The sequence below is a fragment of the Dryas octopetala genome, chromosome 6, assembly GCF_963921425.1.
Source record: "Dryas octopetala chromosome 6, drDryOcto1.1, whole genome shotgun sequence".
In the NCBI taxonomy this organism is placed as follows: domain Eukaryota; kingdom Viridiplantae; phylum Streptophyta; class Magnoliopsida; order Rosales; family Rosaceae; genus Dryas; species Dryas octopetala.
The window spans coordinates 1,236,540-1,257,409 of NC_141371.1; the positions used below are offsets into that span (position 1 = coordinate 1,236,540).

At 36.2% G+C, this 20,870-nt stretch overlaps 1 protein-coding gene and 3 pseudogenes across 6 annotated transcripts; 3 read left to right on the plus strand and 1 right to left on the minus strand.

Moving 5' to 3' along the window:
- Window positions 1-519, plus strand: LOC147280762 (uncharacterized; annotated as a pseudogene).
- A 3,099-nt stretch (window positions 520-3,618) lies between these two features.
- On the plus strand, window positions 3,619-7,332 carry LOC147280763 (RNA-binding ASCH domain protein). Of its 5 annotated transcripts, none has more exons than XM_086247992.1 (8): window positions 3,619-3,887; window positions 4,340-4,483; window positions 5,189-5,256; window positions 5,366-5,416; window positions 5,514-5,573; window positions 5,703-6,158; window positions 6,483-6,553; window positions 6,896-7,305. In XM_086247992.1, exons 1-7 carry the CDS (start codon window positions 3,749-3,751, stop codon window positions 6,540-6,542), a joined length of 978 nt encoding a protein of 325 aa, XP_086104118.1. In that variant the 5' UTR covers window positions 3,619-3,748; the 3' UTR covers window positions 6,543-6,553; window positions 6,896-7,305. The 5 variants fall into 5 exon arrangements, with proteins under 5 accessions (XP_086104118.1, XP_086104119.1, XP_086104117.1 ...); XM_086247993.1 differs by having other exon boundaries at window positions 6,883-6,920; XM_086247991.1 differs by having other exon boundaries at window positions 6,483-7,332.
- A 6,487-nt stretch (window positions 7,333-13,819) lies between these two features.
- Window positions 13,820-15,957, plus strand: LOC147280764 (putative U3 small nucleolar RNA-associated protein 7; annotated as a pseudogene). Its single transcript, XR_015123043.1, has 6 exons — window positions 13,820-13,867; window positions 13,991-14,059; window positions 14,143-14,232; window positions 14,536-14,668; window positions 15,119-15,240; window positions 15,357-15,957. The product of XR_015123043.1 is annotated as a putative U3 small nucleolar RNA-associated protein 7 (transcript).
- Window positions 15,958-17,767: 1,810 nt separating this feature from the next.
- Window positions 17,768-19,053, minus strand: LOC147280765 (ethylene-response factor C3 pseudogene; annotated as a pseudogene).
- Window positions 19,054-20,870: the final 1,817 nt, after the last annotated feature.

The window sequence follows — 20,870 nt, forward strand, 5'->3', positions numbered from 1 at the left end:
ATGGAAAATAGTCATGATGACTCAAACTCCAAGAGTGTGTGGGAGAAGATCTTCAGCATTCTCTGCCAACTTCTCAAACAAATCATCCTCCAGACCACAAACAAGACCTAATTCCTGCCTCTGCTTCCCCAAGCACTTCACCATCAACCCATGATCATCCTTTCTATTCTAATTATATCCAGATCAAACTAGCAAATGGGTCTGGAGCTGAAGCCTCACCGACTGGAATGGCACAAATGCCCAAGGCCAGCATGGAACCAGAAGTTAAGAGAGATAATAAGACATCAGGTCTGGATAACAATGATGCATTTTCTGATTACCTTAACCGGACCAAAATCAAGATCACAGCTATGTCCTCCAATGTTGGCAGTGGGAAGGTTGCCTCCAGAACAGTTGTTTATGAAACAAGGAAATAAGTAATTCTAAAGATTGTTCTCATATTTTGTTAATCGCCCTAAGATTAAGATTAGAGAAGGATCCAGCATCGGAAGCAGGAAGAATAAACCCTTTAAGAAGTAGGAGACTACAGGTCTGCAACCATACAAGGTGTTGGTGAATAATGGATATGCTGTTAAGCTTAAGCCCAGACTGTTTATGGATTGTGTTCTCCCCTCTCTGTCTCTCATATTTCTGCCCTGGTAGTATATGCCATACAGGTTTTGTGACATGAATAAAGACAGGTTAGTGTCTTTAGTTAATGAGCTGGAGTCAGTGGCTATGGAATAGGTTCCATGCATGTTATAGCTTTGGAATAGGTTTTCGGCTTTTGACATTAGGTACAGAATATAGCATTTTCAATTGCTAGTTCTGTATTAGGTGTGCTTGTAAGGACTTAATTTCCATAGAAAATTTGTGATGAAAGTGTGGGAATATTATTGGAAAATATGATAAGGTTATTTCTTCATTAGGAATCTAAACAAAACTTCTCCCTGGCTTCGTTCATGCAGACTATAGATAGTGACCTGTCCAGCCCTCACAAGCCACAAGTTAAACCCATAAACTGTCTTTTATTTCTGTCTCTCATATTCCCAGAGACATAATAAATCACCTAATTATTGGATAGGTAGCAAACACATGGGATGGGACACTACGTATTGAGGTTGTCTCTAGCTGCCACTGTTTATTTTATTTGGAGAGAGAGGAACAACTATAGATTCAAGAATATTTGTTAACCTGCTGCTAAGGTTCTTAAAGTTATCATCTCCACTACCAGACTCAGATTGTGTTCTTTAAATATTGCTCACTCTTCTTCCAACGATCCCATGCATCTTGCGTGAGTGGAATATTTCTTGTGATTAGAGGTTTGCTGTTGGTTTTTCTGTTTGTTTGATGCTTTTGGGGATGGTTTGTCCTGAGGCTTTGGCATTTTGTTGTTGGTTGTCTTGCCTGCTTGTTAGGCTTCATGTTGTGTCCGAATTTACTCACGAACGCTGTGCCAGTCGAACCAAGGACCATTTGACTTTAGCTATATAGCATGAAGCCAATTGGCCACTATGGGACCAGCAGGCTTGATGTTGTGTCTCTGTCTCAGATTTCTCTGCTGGGTTTGTATAGTTTCTGTTTCTTGAATACATTTTTGTTTATCCCAAAAAAAAAAAAAAAGAGTTACATGTTACGTACCAACCATGACTTCAGCTTTTAAATAGTTGGATGATATTATGCACTTACTCCCTCTTTCCATCTCAATTCTTGACTTGTAGTTAGCTGATATGATGGATTTAGCTTTCAATGGGGGAATGCATGCCTCATAGCTTCCAATGGATTTAGCAAAAAAACCTAATTATTTGCTTAACTACTTAATATGTCCACATGAAAAAGAAAAGAGTGAATGTGGGATCATCCAGTATTAGTGTTATTAATGTTTTGTTTCCTTCAATTCTGATTTACTTTGTTGTAGTAGTTGTTATGATTATAATCCTCATTATTATTATTTTGGACTTGGGATGAACCTTTTTCTAATGCCTTGAATTTGTCTTTTGAAGGCCGTCTTTGGATTCATGCCCCTAGCTTAGTTCCTGATGAGGATACAATCAAATCAATGGAGGAGTTGCACAGGGAAATTTATGCAGTGAATGGAGTCACTGATCTTCAATTTCCAGAACATTATTCAGTTTCAAGACTTTTAGGTTCAAAGTTTGGTACTTTTTGTAATGCATGTTTCTTTGTGTGTGGTGTAGGATTTTGAGTGGGCTGGTTCAAGTAGTGTTTTTTTTTTTTTTCAAGTCTTTGAATTAAGTTTATTCTACATTTCTACAATTCCATTAAAACCGAGTTTAAAGATCCTAAGTGATTGGAAGCCAGTGAAGTTGGATGATATTATGCACTTACTTTCTCTTTCCATCTGAAATCTTGACTCGTAGTTAGCTGATATGATGGATTTAGCTTCCAATGGGGGCATGCCTCGTAGGGTTTGCCCCATGAAAGACTCTCGATATGATGCATTTGAACTCCCAATTGGATCACTTATCATTGGGCACGTGGTCCGTCATCCCAACCCAACTTATTCTAATTTGGCCAAACATATTTACTGGCTATAAAAACAGCACTAAGATCTCATATAGTTACTGAAATAGTGAAGGGTAAAAAAATGGATGCGATTCCAAGTTTGCTGCTACTTTTTGTTCTTTTTACTCTTCATTTGGAATTGGACGGTATACAACTATAAATGGCTTGGGTCTGTTAGTTTAGATGGTTGCTTTTTCTCTCTTTGGGGCTCTGAGCAGGGTGTCATCCCCTCTCAACATTCCCTGAGTTGTATGATGAATGATTCGACCAAAAAAACAACTATAAATGGCTGGAAAGTAAATACCTTTCTTGAGATAATAAATTTGTTTTGTTGACATTTGCTTTTTTGTAATTATCTAATTTCAAATATACACACATATCATCCTATCTTACTAAATTTAATTAGATTTACTTGCCAGATTAACATTTCAAAAAACTAAGACTTATTTGGTTCGCAAATTTGTGATTTGTGAATGATTATAAAATTTCATTCTTATGTTTAATAAACATACTCATAAAAGTGTATTACCTTTTATTGGAGTATTTCCATCACTTGAGGCTTTTCGAAATTACCATTTTCATCACTTGTGAAAACATTTATTATACGTCTTTATTATCCAATAATCCCACTAAAAATTAAAATATTATTTTAAATATAATAAATGAGAATATTATTGGAAAACAAATTTTAATTCACATTACTTCATTGCTAATAATTTAATGGTTACCCGTTCCTAGCATTTCCAAATACTTAAATGAGATTTCACTCTCATCCCCCATGAGTATGATATTCTTCAAAAACTAATTTTGCGAACCAAACAAGGGATTACAATAATATATTGCATTAAAACTTGATAATTATAGTAAATGGTTTTTCAAATATAATTATGTGGCATGAAAATCGTAAATAATTATTTAATGAATGCAATGATTGTAATTTTGTTTTGGTAAATATAATGATTGTAATCTTTTCATTGAATGAAATCCAACACAAATAATGTTTCCATTTCAACTTTCAAGTAAGGTAAAAACCGAAACCCAAAACTGGAGACACATAAAAACCCGTACGTGTGATTCCCACTTAAACAGAACAGCTACAAGGTTCCCCTTCCTAAAACAGGACTTTCCAATTATTGACTCTCAAAACAATTCTTTCAGGAAAAAAACCTTTCTCTGAGATTTCTCGGGAAACAAACAGCGGCCAGAAGATCCCCATCCCAGAGACCCATCTGAAGAAACACAGATGAGAGGAGGAGGACGAGTTGGACATTCTTCTGGGAATTACAGAAACCCATGTTTGACTATGCACCAGCCATGGGCTTCTCTGCTGATTTATGGTGTCAAGCGCATCGAGGGCAGGTCATGGCCTGCTCCTATTAGAGGTTTGAAACTTTAAATTCTGTGAATTTAATTCAAAATTTCAATACCCATTTGGTTTAGTCTCATGTTCTTTGCCATGAAAGTATTAGACTTCGAGAATGTGGTACTGGGAAAGTAGGGGAAAAACGAGAGACTGAGATTATTGAGTGTTGGAATTTTTGTTACTTGGGAACTGAACAGGCAGAATTTTAAGTATGCTGCAAATTTTTAATTTTTAAGTGTTTGTTTTTGAGCCAAAAACTTGATTATTTGCTTAACTACTTAATATGTCCATGAAAAAGAAAAGATTGAATGTGGGATCATTCGGTATTAGTGTCATTAATGTTTTGTTCTCTCAATTTTGATCTACTTTTGTTGTAGTACTTGTTATTGTTATCATGATTATAATCCTCAATATTCTAATTTTGGACCGTGGATGAGCCTTTTTCTAACGCCTTGAATTTGTCTTTTGAAGGCCGTCTTTGGATTCATGCTGCTAGTAAGGTTCCTGATGAGGCTACAATCAAAGCAATGGAGGACTTCTACAGGGAAATTTATGCAGTGAATGGAGTCACTGATCTTCAATTTCCAGAACATTATCCAGTTTCAAGACTTTTAGGTATTCAAAGTTTGGTACTTTCTGTAATGCATGTTTCTTTGTGTGTGGTGTAGGATTTTGAAGGGGCTGGTTCAAGTAGTTTCTTTTTTTTTTCAAGTCTTTGGACTAAGGTTCTTCTACAATTCCATTAAAACCAAGTTGTAAGAGCTTAAGTGATTGGAAGCCAGTGAAGTTAAAACCTATTTTCATGCCAATCAATTATCAAGCTCAGGAATGTATGCCATCTTAGAAACTTTTGCAGCTAAAGTTTGAAGTCTCTTTACTCAAATATGTTTTTGAGCCTCTGTTTTTTATCTCTCTCTTCTTTTTGGCGGGAGGGTGGGCAGTCAAATTACTTCTAAGGTTTCTTCTTTATGTTTTTATCCAGAGCGTAGGTTGGGGATTGGGTTGGAATGCTTGGATGACAGTATTGGTTTCAACCTTTTTTATTTTACTTTTAACTTTTACATTTTTGTTGCTTGTTTTCTTAGGTGGTTTTCCTCTTGTAGGCATCTTGTGTGCATGGTTTATGACTCCCTGTTTTGCTAATAAATTCCCTAATTATAATTAAAAAAATCTTAAGTTTCTCTGCATAATGTGTTTTTCCTCTCTCTCTCTCTCTCTCTCTCTCTCTCTCTCTCTCTCTCTCTCTCTCTCTCTCTCTCCACACACACACACACAAGCAAACACAAATTTTGACAAATTATGGTTTCATCTATGAGATAGGGTGTGTCGAAGTGGTTGGATGTGTTAGACGTGAAGAACTAGCATGCTGGGAGATGGTACCTGAAGGGGTGGGCTGCTCATTTTCTTGACCTTTTTGATTTCTTAATATAGCAAGGTGATGATTTCATGGGTGTCAAGACTGTAAACTAAGCTTAGATTGTTTTCTTTCCTATGCAGGTGAGGCTGGAAGCACAAACTGATATGTGCTGGCTTTGTGAGCAGCCACAGGTGTTTATTTTCACACTGATCCATTTATGGCTACTTGTATGATTTGAAGAAGTAGACATTATATCTCATTAAGATTTTCTTTATTCGGTCAATGCAGAAACTGTTAATTCCGTTTGAGATGCGTGGGTACCAAGGTGTCTATAATTTGGAAAAGAAGGTGCATATGTCTACCAAAATTTACTCTCTCTCTCTCTCTCTCTCTCTCTCTCTCTCTCTCTCTCTCTCTCTCTCTCTCTTTTTCTGAGTGTGTATTGTAGAGTGGACCTAACTTATTTACCTGTATCAGATATATGAAGGTGCTGTTAGAGGTCTTACCCCAGTTAAAGGTCCCCTTCCAGTAAAGTTTCCGCTTCCAAATCCACAAGATCCATTTTCCTTGAAACCAGGATCTATCTCTACACATGTCCATGAATCTAGAACATCTGAAGTGGAGAGATCCTCGAGTCTTGATGCGGCCATAGCTGGTGCACGAGCAGCAGCTACACAGTTCTCCAAAAAAGTTCAAACTTCCCAAACTACCACCCAAAATAGTACAGAGAAATCTCCAAGGACAGTTCCAATAAAGAGCGAATCTTTTGAAGAGGATAAATCGCCATCCGCAAACTTCAGTGAGAGCTCTACTGAGGGGGTTTCGGCATCAAATAACAAAGAGCAAATAAGTCACCTTAAGTATGAGGGAACCGGCAGCAACGATCAACCTTCTTCTGGAGGTTTGAGACCTCATCGTGGTGCGCCTTCTAAGGTATGAAGTTTCTTCTAAGTGCATGTACACATGGCTATCCATTATGAGAATTGTGTGTCGAGTTAATCTAGTTGGTTTTGAGTCTTTACTTGGTTTTTGATTCGTTCTTCACCTGCCTTACGACCATATTGTTACTTTTATATAATTTAATTGCTTGTAGTGCAAAATGTGCTCTGTTCTATATGTATGTCTTATTTGAGTTGAGGTTGACCCATTTTAATCAGGGCCATTATAAGTCTGCATAGAAATATATCTGGTTGTGGAGTGAACATGGAAGTATATTAGATTATTCTTACACTTGGTTTAAAAAAAATGCATCGCTAGGGGAGCATTCTGCCTAGAGGGGAGCACATGAAGCGGAAGCGAGACTGTCCGCTTGAGTAATGCAAACATTGGTGAGAATTCAATTGCCTGAAAACATAATGGTTGAAAAGAAAAAGACCTTCCTCAATCAATAGGAAAAAAGGCGGTTTCAATGGATATTTGTCAGATGTGGTATTTTTAAGCATAGGCTCACTCTTTTTTTTTTTTTTGAGAATAGCATGGGCTCACTCTAGTTTCCTAATTTGTATCATACCCAATCAGGATGCATTAAAATTTAAACATGGTGATAAATGGCGCTGGTTATGCATATGTTGAAACACTTGATATATTACTGTGAATTGCTGGAGGTTATAGCCATTTGTGAATTGCCTGACCTGGAAACTTTGTGAATGAAATTTAGATTTTTGCTGCAGCATTGAGAGGGCTGAAGCCATCATGATTTTTCATGTATTCTTGGCAATGATCAGCAGCTAGCCAGACGTGGAAACCATGCACAGAGAGTGCATGCTTTGCCAATACATGAGCTGTTTTATTACCTTCCCTCCTATTAGAGTGGATCTTTGGAAGAGGATAAAACGCCATATATCCACTAACTTCAGTGAGAGCTCTACTGAGGGGGCTTTGACATCAAATAACAAAGAGCAAATAAGTCACATTTGAATGCTTAATTAAGCTGTATCATTCTTCTTGAATTTCGTTCTTCTTCCAAAGAATATGGTTCGTTTTGTTTGTCATGACTCAATAAACCTATAAATTGTAACACTTGATGGGTCAATATGACATTTAGAGAATTAGAGGTTCGAGGCTATGTTGGTTTCTATGCCTTCACTCAACATAGTCCTGATGCCATCTGATACCTTTAGCCTCATATTCAAGGTCAACACATATTGTAAGTTTTGCCACTAAATCAGTTTTCTAGCTAGGTGTTGGAGGTAAACAAAGAAAAAGTTTATATTCACCTCTGCCACTGTTATGCAGACAAAGTTCCTTCTTTCAATCTTAGTAGGCATGTAATTGCTTGATTGATCATCTTCTTCTAAAGTCTTGTGCTTCATGATGCTGGAAACTCTCTTTAGTCGATTGTGCTGTATGAAGTGTGCTTGTTAGATTCTGTGCGTTTTGTGAAGAAAATAAGGGCACATTGAGTGGGAATATGATCCCACTCTCAAGTTTCTTTCATCTACCACACCATTTAACCCCCCCAAACGAAAACTGGAATTTTATCTTTTCTCCTCTCAGTTGTGTCCTACGTCCATACTTGAAAGTTACCAACTTTCCCTTATAACATAACAAAGGCAAACAGTCCTAATTAGTCAAGAATTTGCTGCAAATATATATGCATTTGCAGCAACCAAAAAAGTTAAAATTATGGGAGTTTATGGGGTAGGATAATTTGACACTGATAAAATTAGTGATTCTTAATTTCTTAAACTATTCAGTAACTTATAGAATTTCGTCTTTTAACACCAATTTAGTTATTCATGTCAAATTTTAAGTGAATCCAATATGTTTAACTATTAAGTAGAACTTTTTTGATTGAATTACATCGGAATTTGAATCAAGTTTACTAAACATGTGTATGAGTGGAGTATCCAGGATGATAGAATCAGCAACAACAAAACAAAAGTTATTGAGCAGTGTATGGTTAGTTGTGTATCAGTATCAGAGTATCATGTGATATATGTGTACCCATCGACCTTGTACCCATCGAAAATATATATAACATTGGATCATATGAACCACATGATATATATAATTTGACAAGTAGCTTTATTTCTATGACAAATATCGTCTTGTATATATGCTATATAGACCAGTACTCCAGTAAGCAAACGATAGATATTAGTTATATATACTCCACTCTAACAGAGTTGCAAAAAATCCAACAAATGGGTGTTACTATTGTTCCATATTTGTTGGCATTAATGTTATTTCAATTCAGGGCGGGCAAGGCCTCTGAATTAGAAGCTGCAGCAAATGTTAATAGTGTGTTACCCTATAATATTCATAGGGTTGACAAGTCTCCACCGCCGCCTCCTATGCTCAATGCTGGTACTAGACATTTCCAGAAGCAACTCCCTCCACCAGAGCCACCAGAGCCACCAGAGCCACTGTCTTCTCCACCAGCATCATCACAGCCATCATCAACATCACCACCGCCACCGCCAATGCCACCGCCACCATCACCACCCCCTCCAGCATCACCAACATCACCACCACTGTCGTCATAGCACAAACAAAGATATCTCCTCCATCTTTATCAATTAATAATCAATGCTGCACCTAATTCCTGACTCATTTACTCTCTCATACATCACTATTTAGTTTTTATTATATATCAATTGGCTTTAATATTCCACCTACCCTTTTGCTATAATGCTATCAACTTTTAAATAGTTTGATGATATTATGTACTTACTCCATCTCATTTTTACACACTATCCGGAAAAATTATTATGTATAACCATTTACACTACATAACAGTGTGTTACAATTATACACATAAAAATTACTCCTGACTCTTAACTAGCTGATCGGTCCTTCATCCCAACCCGGCTTATTCTAATTTGTTGGGCTGCCCAATTGGTCCAAACCGCTTAGTGGCAGATTCTTTTCAGCCTTTTTATTATTTTAGGCTTCGATCGACTACTGAGACGAACCCACATGGGAAGTTGTTGGGGATTTGTTAGTCTAAGTTGTTGATTAGTCAAAAAAATGAGCCATGTCAATTGTCAAAGTCTCCCCTCCCTCTAAGGCTTTAAAGTCTAATCTCAATCTAACAATATATAAAAGAATCAAAAGATTAATTAAACTTCCTCTCGAGGACTTTATGCATTGGCACAAAATAAATACGACTACTGTAATTAATTATGTACAAAGACTTGGACTACTTTTTTTGCCAAATGACCAACTTGTCTGCTAGATTATAGAAGATAAACATAATTACTGGCTATAAAAACAGCACTAAGATCTCACATCTTTACTGAAATATAGTGAAGGGTACAAAAATGGATGCGAATTCAAGTTTGCTAACTGTCTTGTTGATTTATGGACTGCTAATATCGCAGCAGCAGTCTAGTAATTACATGGTTCAGGCCTCTAGAGGCTTTTCTGGCCTTTACATGGATGAATTGAAAGTAGTGTCCAAAAGGGTCCAGCGTAGATCACCGCCGCCACCACCCAAGTCCAATGGTCCAATTTATCACTCACCACCGCCACCGCAGAGGTTCCCTTCCCCGCCACCAAATTAATTAAGCTGGCCATGTTCTTGAAGAAATTTAGGCATCCATTTTAAAACTAATCGGCAATGGAAGAAGTAGCCCAAATCCTTATAAGTCATTAGCAAGGCCCTCACATTTTCAATGTGAGATTTCTCTCAATACGCCCCCACACATGTGGCGTCATTTAAGCCTAACACGTGAACAATTTATATTGGATGACGTGAAAGTGCATGTGGCCGTTAGACGCATCACGTAGATAAGCTGCTCTGATACCATGAAGAAATCTAGGCATTCATCTCAAAACTAATTGGCAATGGAAGGAGTAGTCTAAATCCTTATAAACCACTAGTAAGACCCTCATATCTTCAATGTGAGATTTCAATTCTCTCAACAGTTCTTAATCCATCTTAATTTTTATTAATTATGGTTCATGTGTAGTAGTACTCCCCATTTCTCTGTATGCATGTTATGGCGTGGCCACCCCATTTCACGGTTCAATTCTCTCTCTCTCTCTCTCTCTCTCTCTCTCTCTCTCTCTCTCCTAGTTTCCCTAATTTTTTTTTCTTTCTCAAGCTAAAAATATTTAATGTGCTTGTTCGGATTTATAACCTGCTTTATAAATCTTATGGTGACTAATGAAAAAAATTAAATTCTAGTCCAAAAAATAAATTAGTCCAATTCAAAAGGTCTGACTATTTATTTACTAAACTCATAATTCAACTACCCAATTAATTCAACAAATAAAATAAAATACACACTCCACCAAAAAAAAATCCCCAATTAGCATTTAACACAAACTGGGGCTATAGCTGTACACATTTTCGCAGCAAGTGGAGGAATCTTCATGCCGATTTGTAATAACAAGACACCTCTTTTTTAGCGAACTATGTTAAATGCTAATCACAATTGAAGTTGAGAAAGCAAATGCATTTACCATGGTGACAAACTCCACCAACCGCGCTCTCCCTTTGTACACATTTCTTCTCACAGTGAGGTGACCATCTACATCTCCCATGCCATGTGCTGCTATAATACCAATCACATCCGCCACCTAATCCTATATATGTATATTTGATCACAATTAACTAATACATATTAATTATATAAGACATTAATCACTCATTAAAGATCGAAAATAATAGATATATCTATATATATCTATATATATATATCAACGTAAACAAAACTGTGAAGTAATTATACGTAACGTACCTTTTACATTTGTGAAGAAGACCATCAACGTAATAAAGAAGATTATAAGGAGGTAGAGAGATTTTGAAGCTAAACCCATTAATCAATCTAAATTACGTACTTATATATATATATTTGATCTTTCTGATCGGTAAGTGTAATTCGACTGAAATAAAAAATAAATAAAGGATGTATAGCAATTATGAATGTATAAAGGGTAGGAAGGAATTAATAATAATATACATTCAATTAGCATCTTTATATATACATATATATATATATATATATAATGCCTCCAAAGCTTGCAGTTCGATCGACTAACTAATTAAAAAATATTTATTTTCCCTTCAGATCTCGATGGAAGCTAATAAAATATATCAATTAATACTTGATAGTTTTTATCGATTGGGTTCAAGTGTTTACTAACACCATTTTTTCTGTTGCAAATTAATAAAAGCTTGTGTTAAATATATATATATATTCATAAAATATATATTAACTCCTAGTAATTAAGAACAAAATGTTTAGTCAAACAACTATATATAGTACTGTTGAAAATGGCATCGGGGCATATTTAATTTTAGACACTCTCTAATAATGAAAAGACAATGTTAATTACTTTCTCCGGCCAATCTACTTTCTCAATGCAAAAATATTACAAAAACATCACAAATATTAATTTAGTTTAATATATAATTATACAATGCATTTTCTTCTCAATCAACTATCTAATTAGAACTAGATATATTGATACAATTCAACTGCTTCCACAAATAAACATCGATCGTCGTCCATATGTAAAAGTCTTGTAAAATTCGTTTGTACTATTTTATTATATACGTAAATAATTTTTTATTTATTTAATCAAAGCTGTACACCCCAGCCTACAAAAAAAAAAAAGTTGTATTTATTTAACTAGGATGAAGGTACAATAATTGTAGGCCGATTTATTAATTGAACACAATTTAGGAAGCAATATGAGGAATTAATCTCCCCAATTAATTTGTAATAGAATAGAATATATATATATATATAGATAGTAGATTATTTAATTAGGCCGGCAATGCTAGCTCGTAATTAACTGGTTAATTACATGATGAGCGATAGCACATGCATTTGCCATGAACACAATCTCCAGAAATTGCGTCTTCTTTATCTTGACAATGCTTGTCACAGTGTGGAGGCCATCTACATCTCCCATGCCATGTGTTGCTTAATGACCCACATGATCCTTCTTCTCCTACATTAATTGTCATTAATTAAAGATAAAAAATAAACAAAAGAGGAAGAGAAGAGAGATAAAATCAAAATTATTAATAAAAGTATGAAATCTATATATGAAGTAATTAATGTGATCTGTCTTTACCAATAGGATTTATAGCGATGAACGTAAGTAAGAGTACAAAGAGGATGAACGTAATAAACATTACAAAGTGAAACAGGTAATAAACAGATTTTGAATTGTTGTTAGCCATGCATGTAGTACTTGATTCTACTAATTTCTAGCTCACTTTTCAATTAAATTATAAATAAAGGGTGTTAGTTATATAACTACGAGTGTTCATGCATGCTTGTACATAACAATTATAATTAAGGTGATGCTAGCTCTATTTATTGTATACTCTATGGAACACATATATAATATGGATGAAGTTTTGGCAACCCAAAAGGATTCCCAGCTTTTAGATATCATCAAACAAAACATCTCCAAATTAAAGAGATTTTTTTTTCCCTTCCAGTTGGGATATAATAAAAAACTATTTTCTGTTAACTGGATTCAGGTTATTTACATACACTAGGTAAAAAGATTAATTCTTACTTGTCAATGAAAAGACAGAGTCAAAAAGAAACAGGGGCACATTATTAATATATAGACGGCAAGGAAGAGTTGCGGTTTTTTTTTTCAATTTTTGAGTTTTTCGCTGTTAAAATTGAATGTAAGTATGACTGTATGAGAGCTGCCAACAATTAAGCAAACAAAGAAAAAAAAAATCTATGAAACGCTTGATACCTTTCAAATAAGGGATTAACTTAAGAGATAATTAACCTTGGATTTTTTGGAAAAATAATTTTTAGATAGAGATCGGGGTGTTTTAAAATTTATAAATTTTTTTTTAATTTATAATAATAAAGTCATTTAATTTATAAGAAATTTTTTTTAACTCATAATAAAGTTCTTTTAATTTATAAGAAAATCTTTTTAATTTATAATAAAATTATCCCCGATTTGAAGGGTATTTTTTTCGATTTGAAGAGTATTTTCCCTTCTAAGGTATAGAGTGAGTTTTGTAGAGGTTGCATGAGACTTAATTAAAAATTCTAAATGACTACCAATCTTAGTTTAAGAAAAATTCATAAAAAAAAAAATTAGACTCTAAGTTTTTCTTAATTTAATACTATTTTTTACCGTACGATGGGCTTTCTTTTAACTCGCTCATGCTTGCGAGTTTGGGCCCGCCCCATGAGCCCAACCTTTGCTTTTATTTATTTATTTTAAGTAAACCTCTATTACTAAGCACTGGCTCACTGCTAGTCTATAGTCTGATACTAAACCCTACCGTGACAGTGAAGTTCTTCTGCTTTTAGTAAACCCTAACATTTTTTTTGGTTCTCTGTCGGAAAATTTCAAAGCTTTTGTCGGAATCGTCACTCCACCTGTATTCTGTATATCTGATTATCTGTCTTAGACGACGTATCAAATCCAAAGGGCTGAGTGTCCTCTCTCTCTCTCTTTCCCAAAGAACAACTAATTATATAGGTAAGCCAAAATTCACTGTATTTTTTAATCTTTAAAATTCTCCAAAGCTGCACACCAGCTGTTCGATAATATGTCTCTACGAAACATTTGGACTATTATTACTATTATCATAAGTAATTTATGTATAATTGTCATCTTTTTAAGGATAGAAAACTGGATTAAGCAAGATGGGTGTGAAACGAGACCATGACACTATTGTGCCTCTAACCAAACGGGTGTACGAATTTTTTCTTATTTTATTTTGTTATATGGAAATCAGCAAATTATATCTTGTCTACCAGTCTATTGTAGTTCGTTTTTCAAAACAGAAAATAGATGGGTACTATCTTAATTTGCAGGAGGAGATCTTTGATGAGTTAGATATGAGAGTAACGAAGTTTCTTAGAGGCGGCCAAGCTAATTTGGAGGTATGGCATTGAGGATTTGAAAGTTTTCATGAAACTTTTAGTTGTTTACTTCTCACTGCATCTTGTTTTTCCAATGTTTGCAGGGCTTGCAGGATAAAAAGTTGAAGGGTCAACTTGCTGATAGAGAAAGAAAATATGTTAAATCTGCACAAGTTGCTGCCAAGGCTGAGAAGGTGAATTTTCTTAGTGTCATGTCAGTCTCTTATAACAGTAAAGGGAAAAAAGTCTTACAGAATCATGCTTAAGTACTGCGCTGGATTTGTATTAATTTTTTTATAGGTTCAATTGTGGTCAAATCTAGTTGTAGTGTAATACTGTTTATTTTCCTTGGGAATTAGAATTTTCTCTGATTTACTGAATTCAGTTTAATGTCATACAAGCTGATATTCTACATGATACGTTGCTTGTCCTGTCCTTTTAGTACATGTAGTAAAAATAGATATGAATGATTTTTCATTTGTGATTAAATTTATCAGTGGCTTCTGCCAAGTAAGGGAGGTTATGTGGAGCCTGAAGGCATGGAGAAGACATGGAGGATCAAACAAGAATCAATTGCTCATGAAGTAGATATCTTAAGCTCAAGGAATCAATATGATATTTCCCTACCTGGTTGAAACCTAACCTTTTCTTATTGATATTGTTTATTCGGTCACAATCTTTCGTTGAAACTTTACTGTTTCCCTTATTGAAGTTAAGGGGTTGCATGTCCTGTGTAGTTGGTTGTGTGGCTTTCTCATATCAGTTATGCAAATGCAGCAAAATTAGTGAGACATAAATAAATTGTCTTTATTGTGGCAATAAATGAGACAATAATGAGACATCAGAACAATCACTACCTTATTTATAAATGCAACTTCAGTGTGTATATATCCCAATTTATTTATAAATGCAACTACCTTAACCTCTATGTTATTTCATGTAAGCAGAATCCTTGCTTACTTTTCGTTTGTAAAATTCCAAATCCAAATCCAATTATTCAGTGAAATTTCTATATTAGATTTTGTCTACACTGTTCATTTCTGGCCTGCTTAATCTTAAGATTCTTAACTCTTATCTCAGATGGTCTCGGTCCATACACGTTGGATTTCACCTCAAGTGGTCGGTATATGGCACTCGGTGAACGCAAGGGCCATCTGGCTCTTTTAGACATGAAGAATTTGAGTCTGATTAAAGAATTTCAGGTATGTTATGCAGTATGATGTGAAATAAAATAGCAAAACTATAGTTTTGATACTGAGTAGTGATGCAGTATTGTTGACTGGAACATTGGGCTGATTAGCGAATTGTTGATTTTCAGGTTAGGGAAACAGTGCATGATGTGGTGTTTCTGCACAATGAGTTGTTCTTTGCTGCAGCCCAGAAAAAGTATAAAACCGTTTGTAGTACTTAAGTAGTTATTGTTTCGACCTTACGAAGATGTTCTAGGCATAGGGCACGACATGGGGTGGTCTAGTATTCTAATTCCTGGTTCTGGGGAACCCAACTTCGATTCCTTGGTGGCAAATCCATTCGAAACACGTAAACAGAGAAGAGAGAGGGAAGTCCACTCTCTGCTTGATAAGCTCCCACCTGAGACAATTATGTTGGATCCCACAGAGATTGGCACACTACTCAAGCCTCGGTGGAATAAAGAGAAAGCAACAAAGCAGGAGAAAGAGGCCGAAATTGAAGCTGCTGCTGTGGAAGCTGCCAAGGGCATTGTCCTGAAGAAGAAAACCAAGGGGAGGAATAAGCCTAGTAAGAGGACGACCAAGAAGAAGCTGATGATTGCGAATGCCAAGAAGCGTTTGTGGGACCAACAAATGGAACAAGTGGCCAGAAAGAAGCAGAGAACAATTGAGCATGTAGAGCTACCAACATCTTTGCAGCGGTTTGCTCGCAAGCAAGCAACTACATGATTCATGATTCGTAATTGCGCCTGCAAGTGCATTGCATGAACCACATAATAATGGAGTTTTTTGATAGAATTAGAGCATCCAACCCAAAACCAATTGGCAATGGGTGGAGAGGCCCAAGACTTATAAGCACATATGCTAAGCCTTAGTTTTCCGATGTGGGACATTGCTCCACATTACTCTCAACACGCCCCCGCACGTGTGGCGATATTTTGAGCCTTACACGTGAACAAATTATATTGGGTGACGTGGGAGCACGTGTGGCCGTTGGGCCTTACACGCGAATAACCAAGCTCTGATACCATGATAGAATTAGAGCATCCAACCCAAAACCAATTGGCAATGGGTGGAGAGGCCCAAGACTTATAAGCACATATGCTAAGCCTTAGTTTTCCGATGTGGGACATTGCTCCACATTACTCTCAACATTTTTAACCAAAATAGTTTTTCATTCCACCTTGCATTACGAATTGAAACCTTGTTGTCAACAAAAACAAACTCCTAGTCCTCCCATTAGAGCTAGCAGAGGTGCCTGCCTATTTACATGTAAGAGATGGGAGAGAAGAATTTGTGAAAAGGTATATAAATTCGAAGAGTTGGCGTCTGTTTACCGGTGAACTTGGGCTCAAAGCCCAAGCAAATTAGAGACACTTATTATGGGCCTGGCAACTCGGGCTTGGTCATCTGGTACGCCATAATATGATTTTTATTAGACATACGTCACATACGTATACTGACCAAATTAAAGCTAATTAATTAATGAATTACTAGTTTTTGTCAATTGGATTCAAGTTCAATTTTTACATTATACTAACATTATTTAATTTTAACATATAAAAGTTTAAAATTATATAACGAAGAAATTAAAAGGAACAAAGAAAAAAAGTAAGTTGCTATATGTATTAAAAAGACTTTACAAAGCCTAACATGCAGTTTTTATAAAGTTCATTCTACATTGTAAGAGGGGAAATAGCCTTCAAATCGGAAAAATTTTTTATTATGAATTAAAATGATTTTCTTATAAATTATTATGAATTAAAATAATTTTCTTATAAATTTTAAAATATCTCCGATTTTCATATAAAAATTATTTTTCTAAAGAATATAAACTTAATTATCTCTAATACTAATAAATTTGTATAAAGCACAAACACTGTCTGCCTCGAATGAGATCGATTGATGCATGCATATATAACTCACTCACTACTGTTTTCATCTTATATATATATTCATCCCGGCCCCTTCATCCATCAAACATGCACCATGATATATAATATATATATATATACATATGTATTAATTCACGTTTCATCAAATGGTGGCCAAAGGGTATCTCGAAATAGATTCTTTATCGATACCTTTGTACCAAAAAAAAAGAAAAAGATTCTTTATCGCTTAATTCATATCAGATACCAATCGACTACCACACGTAATTAATATATAACTATTTCCTTAATTTATTAAAAGAAATAATGAAAATGACGATCCTCATCCAATCATCCTATTTGACCAAGTCAACTTAGTACTGTTTTTATATTTTTACCATATGTTATCGATAAAGGGGTAATCTGGCAAACAGTTGGGCCATTCGGCTTGTCTTTAAATATTGAAAAGAAGAAGATGGAGAGGAGTGTATAATATTGCTAAAAGGGACGTTCTTAATTATTTGTTAATTTTGTTAGGTTCAATCTCTAGCTCGCTATCAATTAAAAATGGTTGTGATATATCAGCTAGCCGTTTTCATACAAAACATGTAAATTAACTAATAACTGTTGCCAACGGTCAAAATCCAGGTCGATCCATTTCAACGTATACTTAATAAATGACATCAATTATTATATATATAGAAACTACTAGATTGGCAAACAACTAGGTGTACATAGGTACTGCTCTTTGTTTTTGACTCTTTATCTTGTCTTTGTTGACTAATAATTATAAAAGGAGAAGATTAACCATCCATTATCTTAAAATTTACAAAATAAGAAGATATTAGTGGTCGTCATTTCCACCATATATCTCCATCGTGGCACCCAAAAAGAAGAGAAAATTAACAACAAAACAAAGGGTCCAAAAATATAAAGTATCGATCATGAGGTAGGGACACGTACGGATCATATTAATTAATTGGAGCAACATTAACACTGATAAACTAGCTAGTAGTTATACAGAGAAGCTCCTCCAAATAGTCAGCACCTAAATCCTCCAACACCATCACATTTTCCAAGTTGAACTGATCTTCATGATGATGATGATGATGGTGAATTACCTTGTTCTTCTTTTTGTTGGTTGATGGTGATGACTTACTTTTCATGGAGTGTCTTTTTTTCAAGGCCAACACGGGGGACGAACCCTCTTCGAAGCCGTACTTCATCTCCACGAGGGACTGATAAACGACGTCGGGTGAGAAGTTGAGGACGGCCAGAGACCCCCGCATTGCGAATGCTGCTTGGTCATAAGCCAAAGCGGCAGCCTCCGCCGTGTCGAAGGTTCCCAGCCAAACCCTAACCCCGTTTCGAGTGGAATCTCTTATCTCCGCCGCGTACTTCCCCCACGGCCGCCGCCGGACCCCTCGGTACGCTACCACCTGCTCATCTTCAGGAGTGGCGTTGGAATTCACCTCTTCCTGCAGGTCTTTATTATTAGACTCAGTGCTGCTGGTGTGGGAGACTATTGAGTTATCAGATGAGTGGTGCTCATCTCCTGCAGGGGCCTCAGCCAGAACTCCGTAGAGAAGCATTTCTTCTGAGTCGTTCTCATTGAAGGGTAGCTGCCCATGGGGTGCTACTACTACTTGGTTATAATTGTAGTACTGATGATCTTCATCATCGAAGTTGAACCACCCCATGTTGTAATTCCATGAGAGATCATCATGATCATGATGGGAGTACTGTTGATGATGATCTAGAGAGTGGAAGGAAGAAGAAGACTCAAAAGAGAATTCGGATGACTTTGAGTATTCCAAGAATGTGGAATCCATTATAATTTATATTTGATTGATCACTACAAGAAACAAGGTTATTCGACACAAATTTAGTTTGAAATTTGGTAACTAAATTTGAATTCTGAGATGGATGGATGTGAATTTGTTGGTGACTTGGTGTTGTGGAAAATATTTCAAAGGCAATGGGAGTTTATATAGACTCATAGAGGCAGAGAATATAGATAATGGAGGGAATTAATTAGGGGCCAGCAGGGTCCCATGGTTCGAAATACACAATAATAGTAATAATAATAAAATAAATGAATAAAAATAATGGTGAAACTTGAAAGAGATAGAAAGAGGCCAGGTGGCAGGTAGATTAATCAACAATGAATGAATATTGAAGCCTTGAAGCCTTGGAAGAGTTTAATTAGAAAACCTCTGTGGACCCTGTGGTGCTGAATATGTGGGACCAGGTAAGGGATTGATCCACGTGGGTCAAAGGATCCATGATGGACATGGCGGCGGCCAGGTCAAGTCAACCAAAGTAAGAATTCCCAAAGTAAGAATTCAATGTGACGTCACCCTGATATTGATATTGTCATATTGATGATTTCATGGTACCAGTTCCTAGCTTTCCTAAATTATTTAGACGGCTGCTATTTGCACTTTTTTTTTTTTTTTTTGCATACCTTTTTGTTTTTCTCTTTTTGCACATTTTTTTATTATTTTTTCTCATTTCACACCCTTACACCCCTTTCATAATTAAATTTTCTCATATATACATCCCTCCTAATTACCATAACATTCCCATTTTATCCATTTCCACAAAAATTTTCACCAAAACTCATTATCCAACACACCCCATCAACTCAGAAAAAAAAAAAAAAAAAAAAAACACCCCTTCACCAACCCACCCAGCTCCCTCCTTCTTCCTCATCGGACAACCCCAGACCAAAAAAATAAAACCACCCCATCCCTCCTCACCGGACCACCTCTCTTCCTCACAGTCATCCGCCGAACGTTTTCTAGTTGTTCGGTGGCTGTCTGTCAAACGAAACTAATCGTTTCAGTGGACCAGTGCCGAATGGCCTGTGATGGGGAGGTGGTGCTGCAGGGGAGAGAAAGAGAGATGAGGGTGGTGCGGGAGGGAATGAGGTGGTCGGGTGAAGGGCTGGGTGGGTCGGTTGAAACAGGGGGAGGGAGGGACGTGGTGCTGCATGCGGGGAGGAGAGAGGGGGAGGAGGGTGGTGCTGCATGCTGGGGAGAAGAGAGAGAGAGAGGGATAAAGGTGGTGCTGCATGCGGGGAGAAGAGAGATGGAGGGGGAGGGAGGGAAGTGGTCCGGTGAAGGGGGAGGGACTGGGTGGGTCCAGTGAAACAGGGGGGAGGGATGGAGGTGGTCCGGTGAGGGAGGGGGAGGCATGAAGCTGTGGGTCGGGTAGAGGTGGTGTGTGTGTGTGTGTTTTTTTTTTTTTTTCTAAGTTGATAGGTGTGTAAGGGTTGTCCTTTAATGTCTTTTCTTTTTGTGTTAATTAGGGTGTGCAAAAATTAAATTATAGGGTGTGCAAAAAGAAAAAAAAAAAAGGTGTGCAAATAGCAACTATGAGGGCTACCTATTCCATCCTCCACTTGGTACGTAATCAATGTCACTATTCCCTTAACACTAGGATTCTATATAAATTGAAAATAACTTGTCTGTCCGTGATAAGGACAAATTGGTGTCACAACAAAGAAAAATAAAGGAGAGAAGAGAGAGAAATAAAGGGAGTGAGAGAAGAGAGAGAGAGCCAATATTGAAAAGAAGGTGGGAATACCACCTCTCTCTATCCCATTGATAAAAAAAGTTTCTCTCATATAAACATATATATACAACATCGATCTTTCATTCTACCTATAATAATTAACGTTTATTATGCATCATAATTTGGGATGATTGAAGTGTAGCGTTACATATATAAAATTAACAAAAAAAAATAATTTTGAAATGATTTTTG

Bases quoted from the DNA above. Each gene is read 5' to 3' on its own strand.
- LOC147280763 (XM_086247991.1), top strand. From the start codon at position 3,749: ATGAGAGGAGGAGGACGAGTTGGACATTCTTCTGGGAATTACAGAAAC. The intron at 3,888-4,339 runs GTTTGAAACTTT...TGTCTTTTGAAG, and splicing joins ATGGCCTGCTCCTATTAGAG to GCCGTCTTTGGATTCATGCT. The intron at 5,417-5,513 runs GTGTTTATTTTC...CGGTCAATGCAG, and splicing joins GGCTTTGTGAGCAGCCACAG to AAACTGTTAATTCCGTTTGA.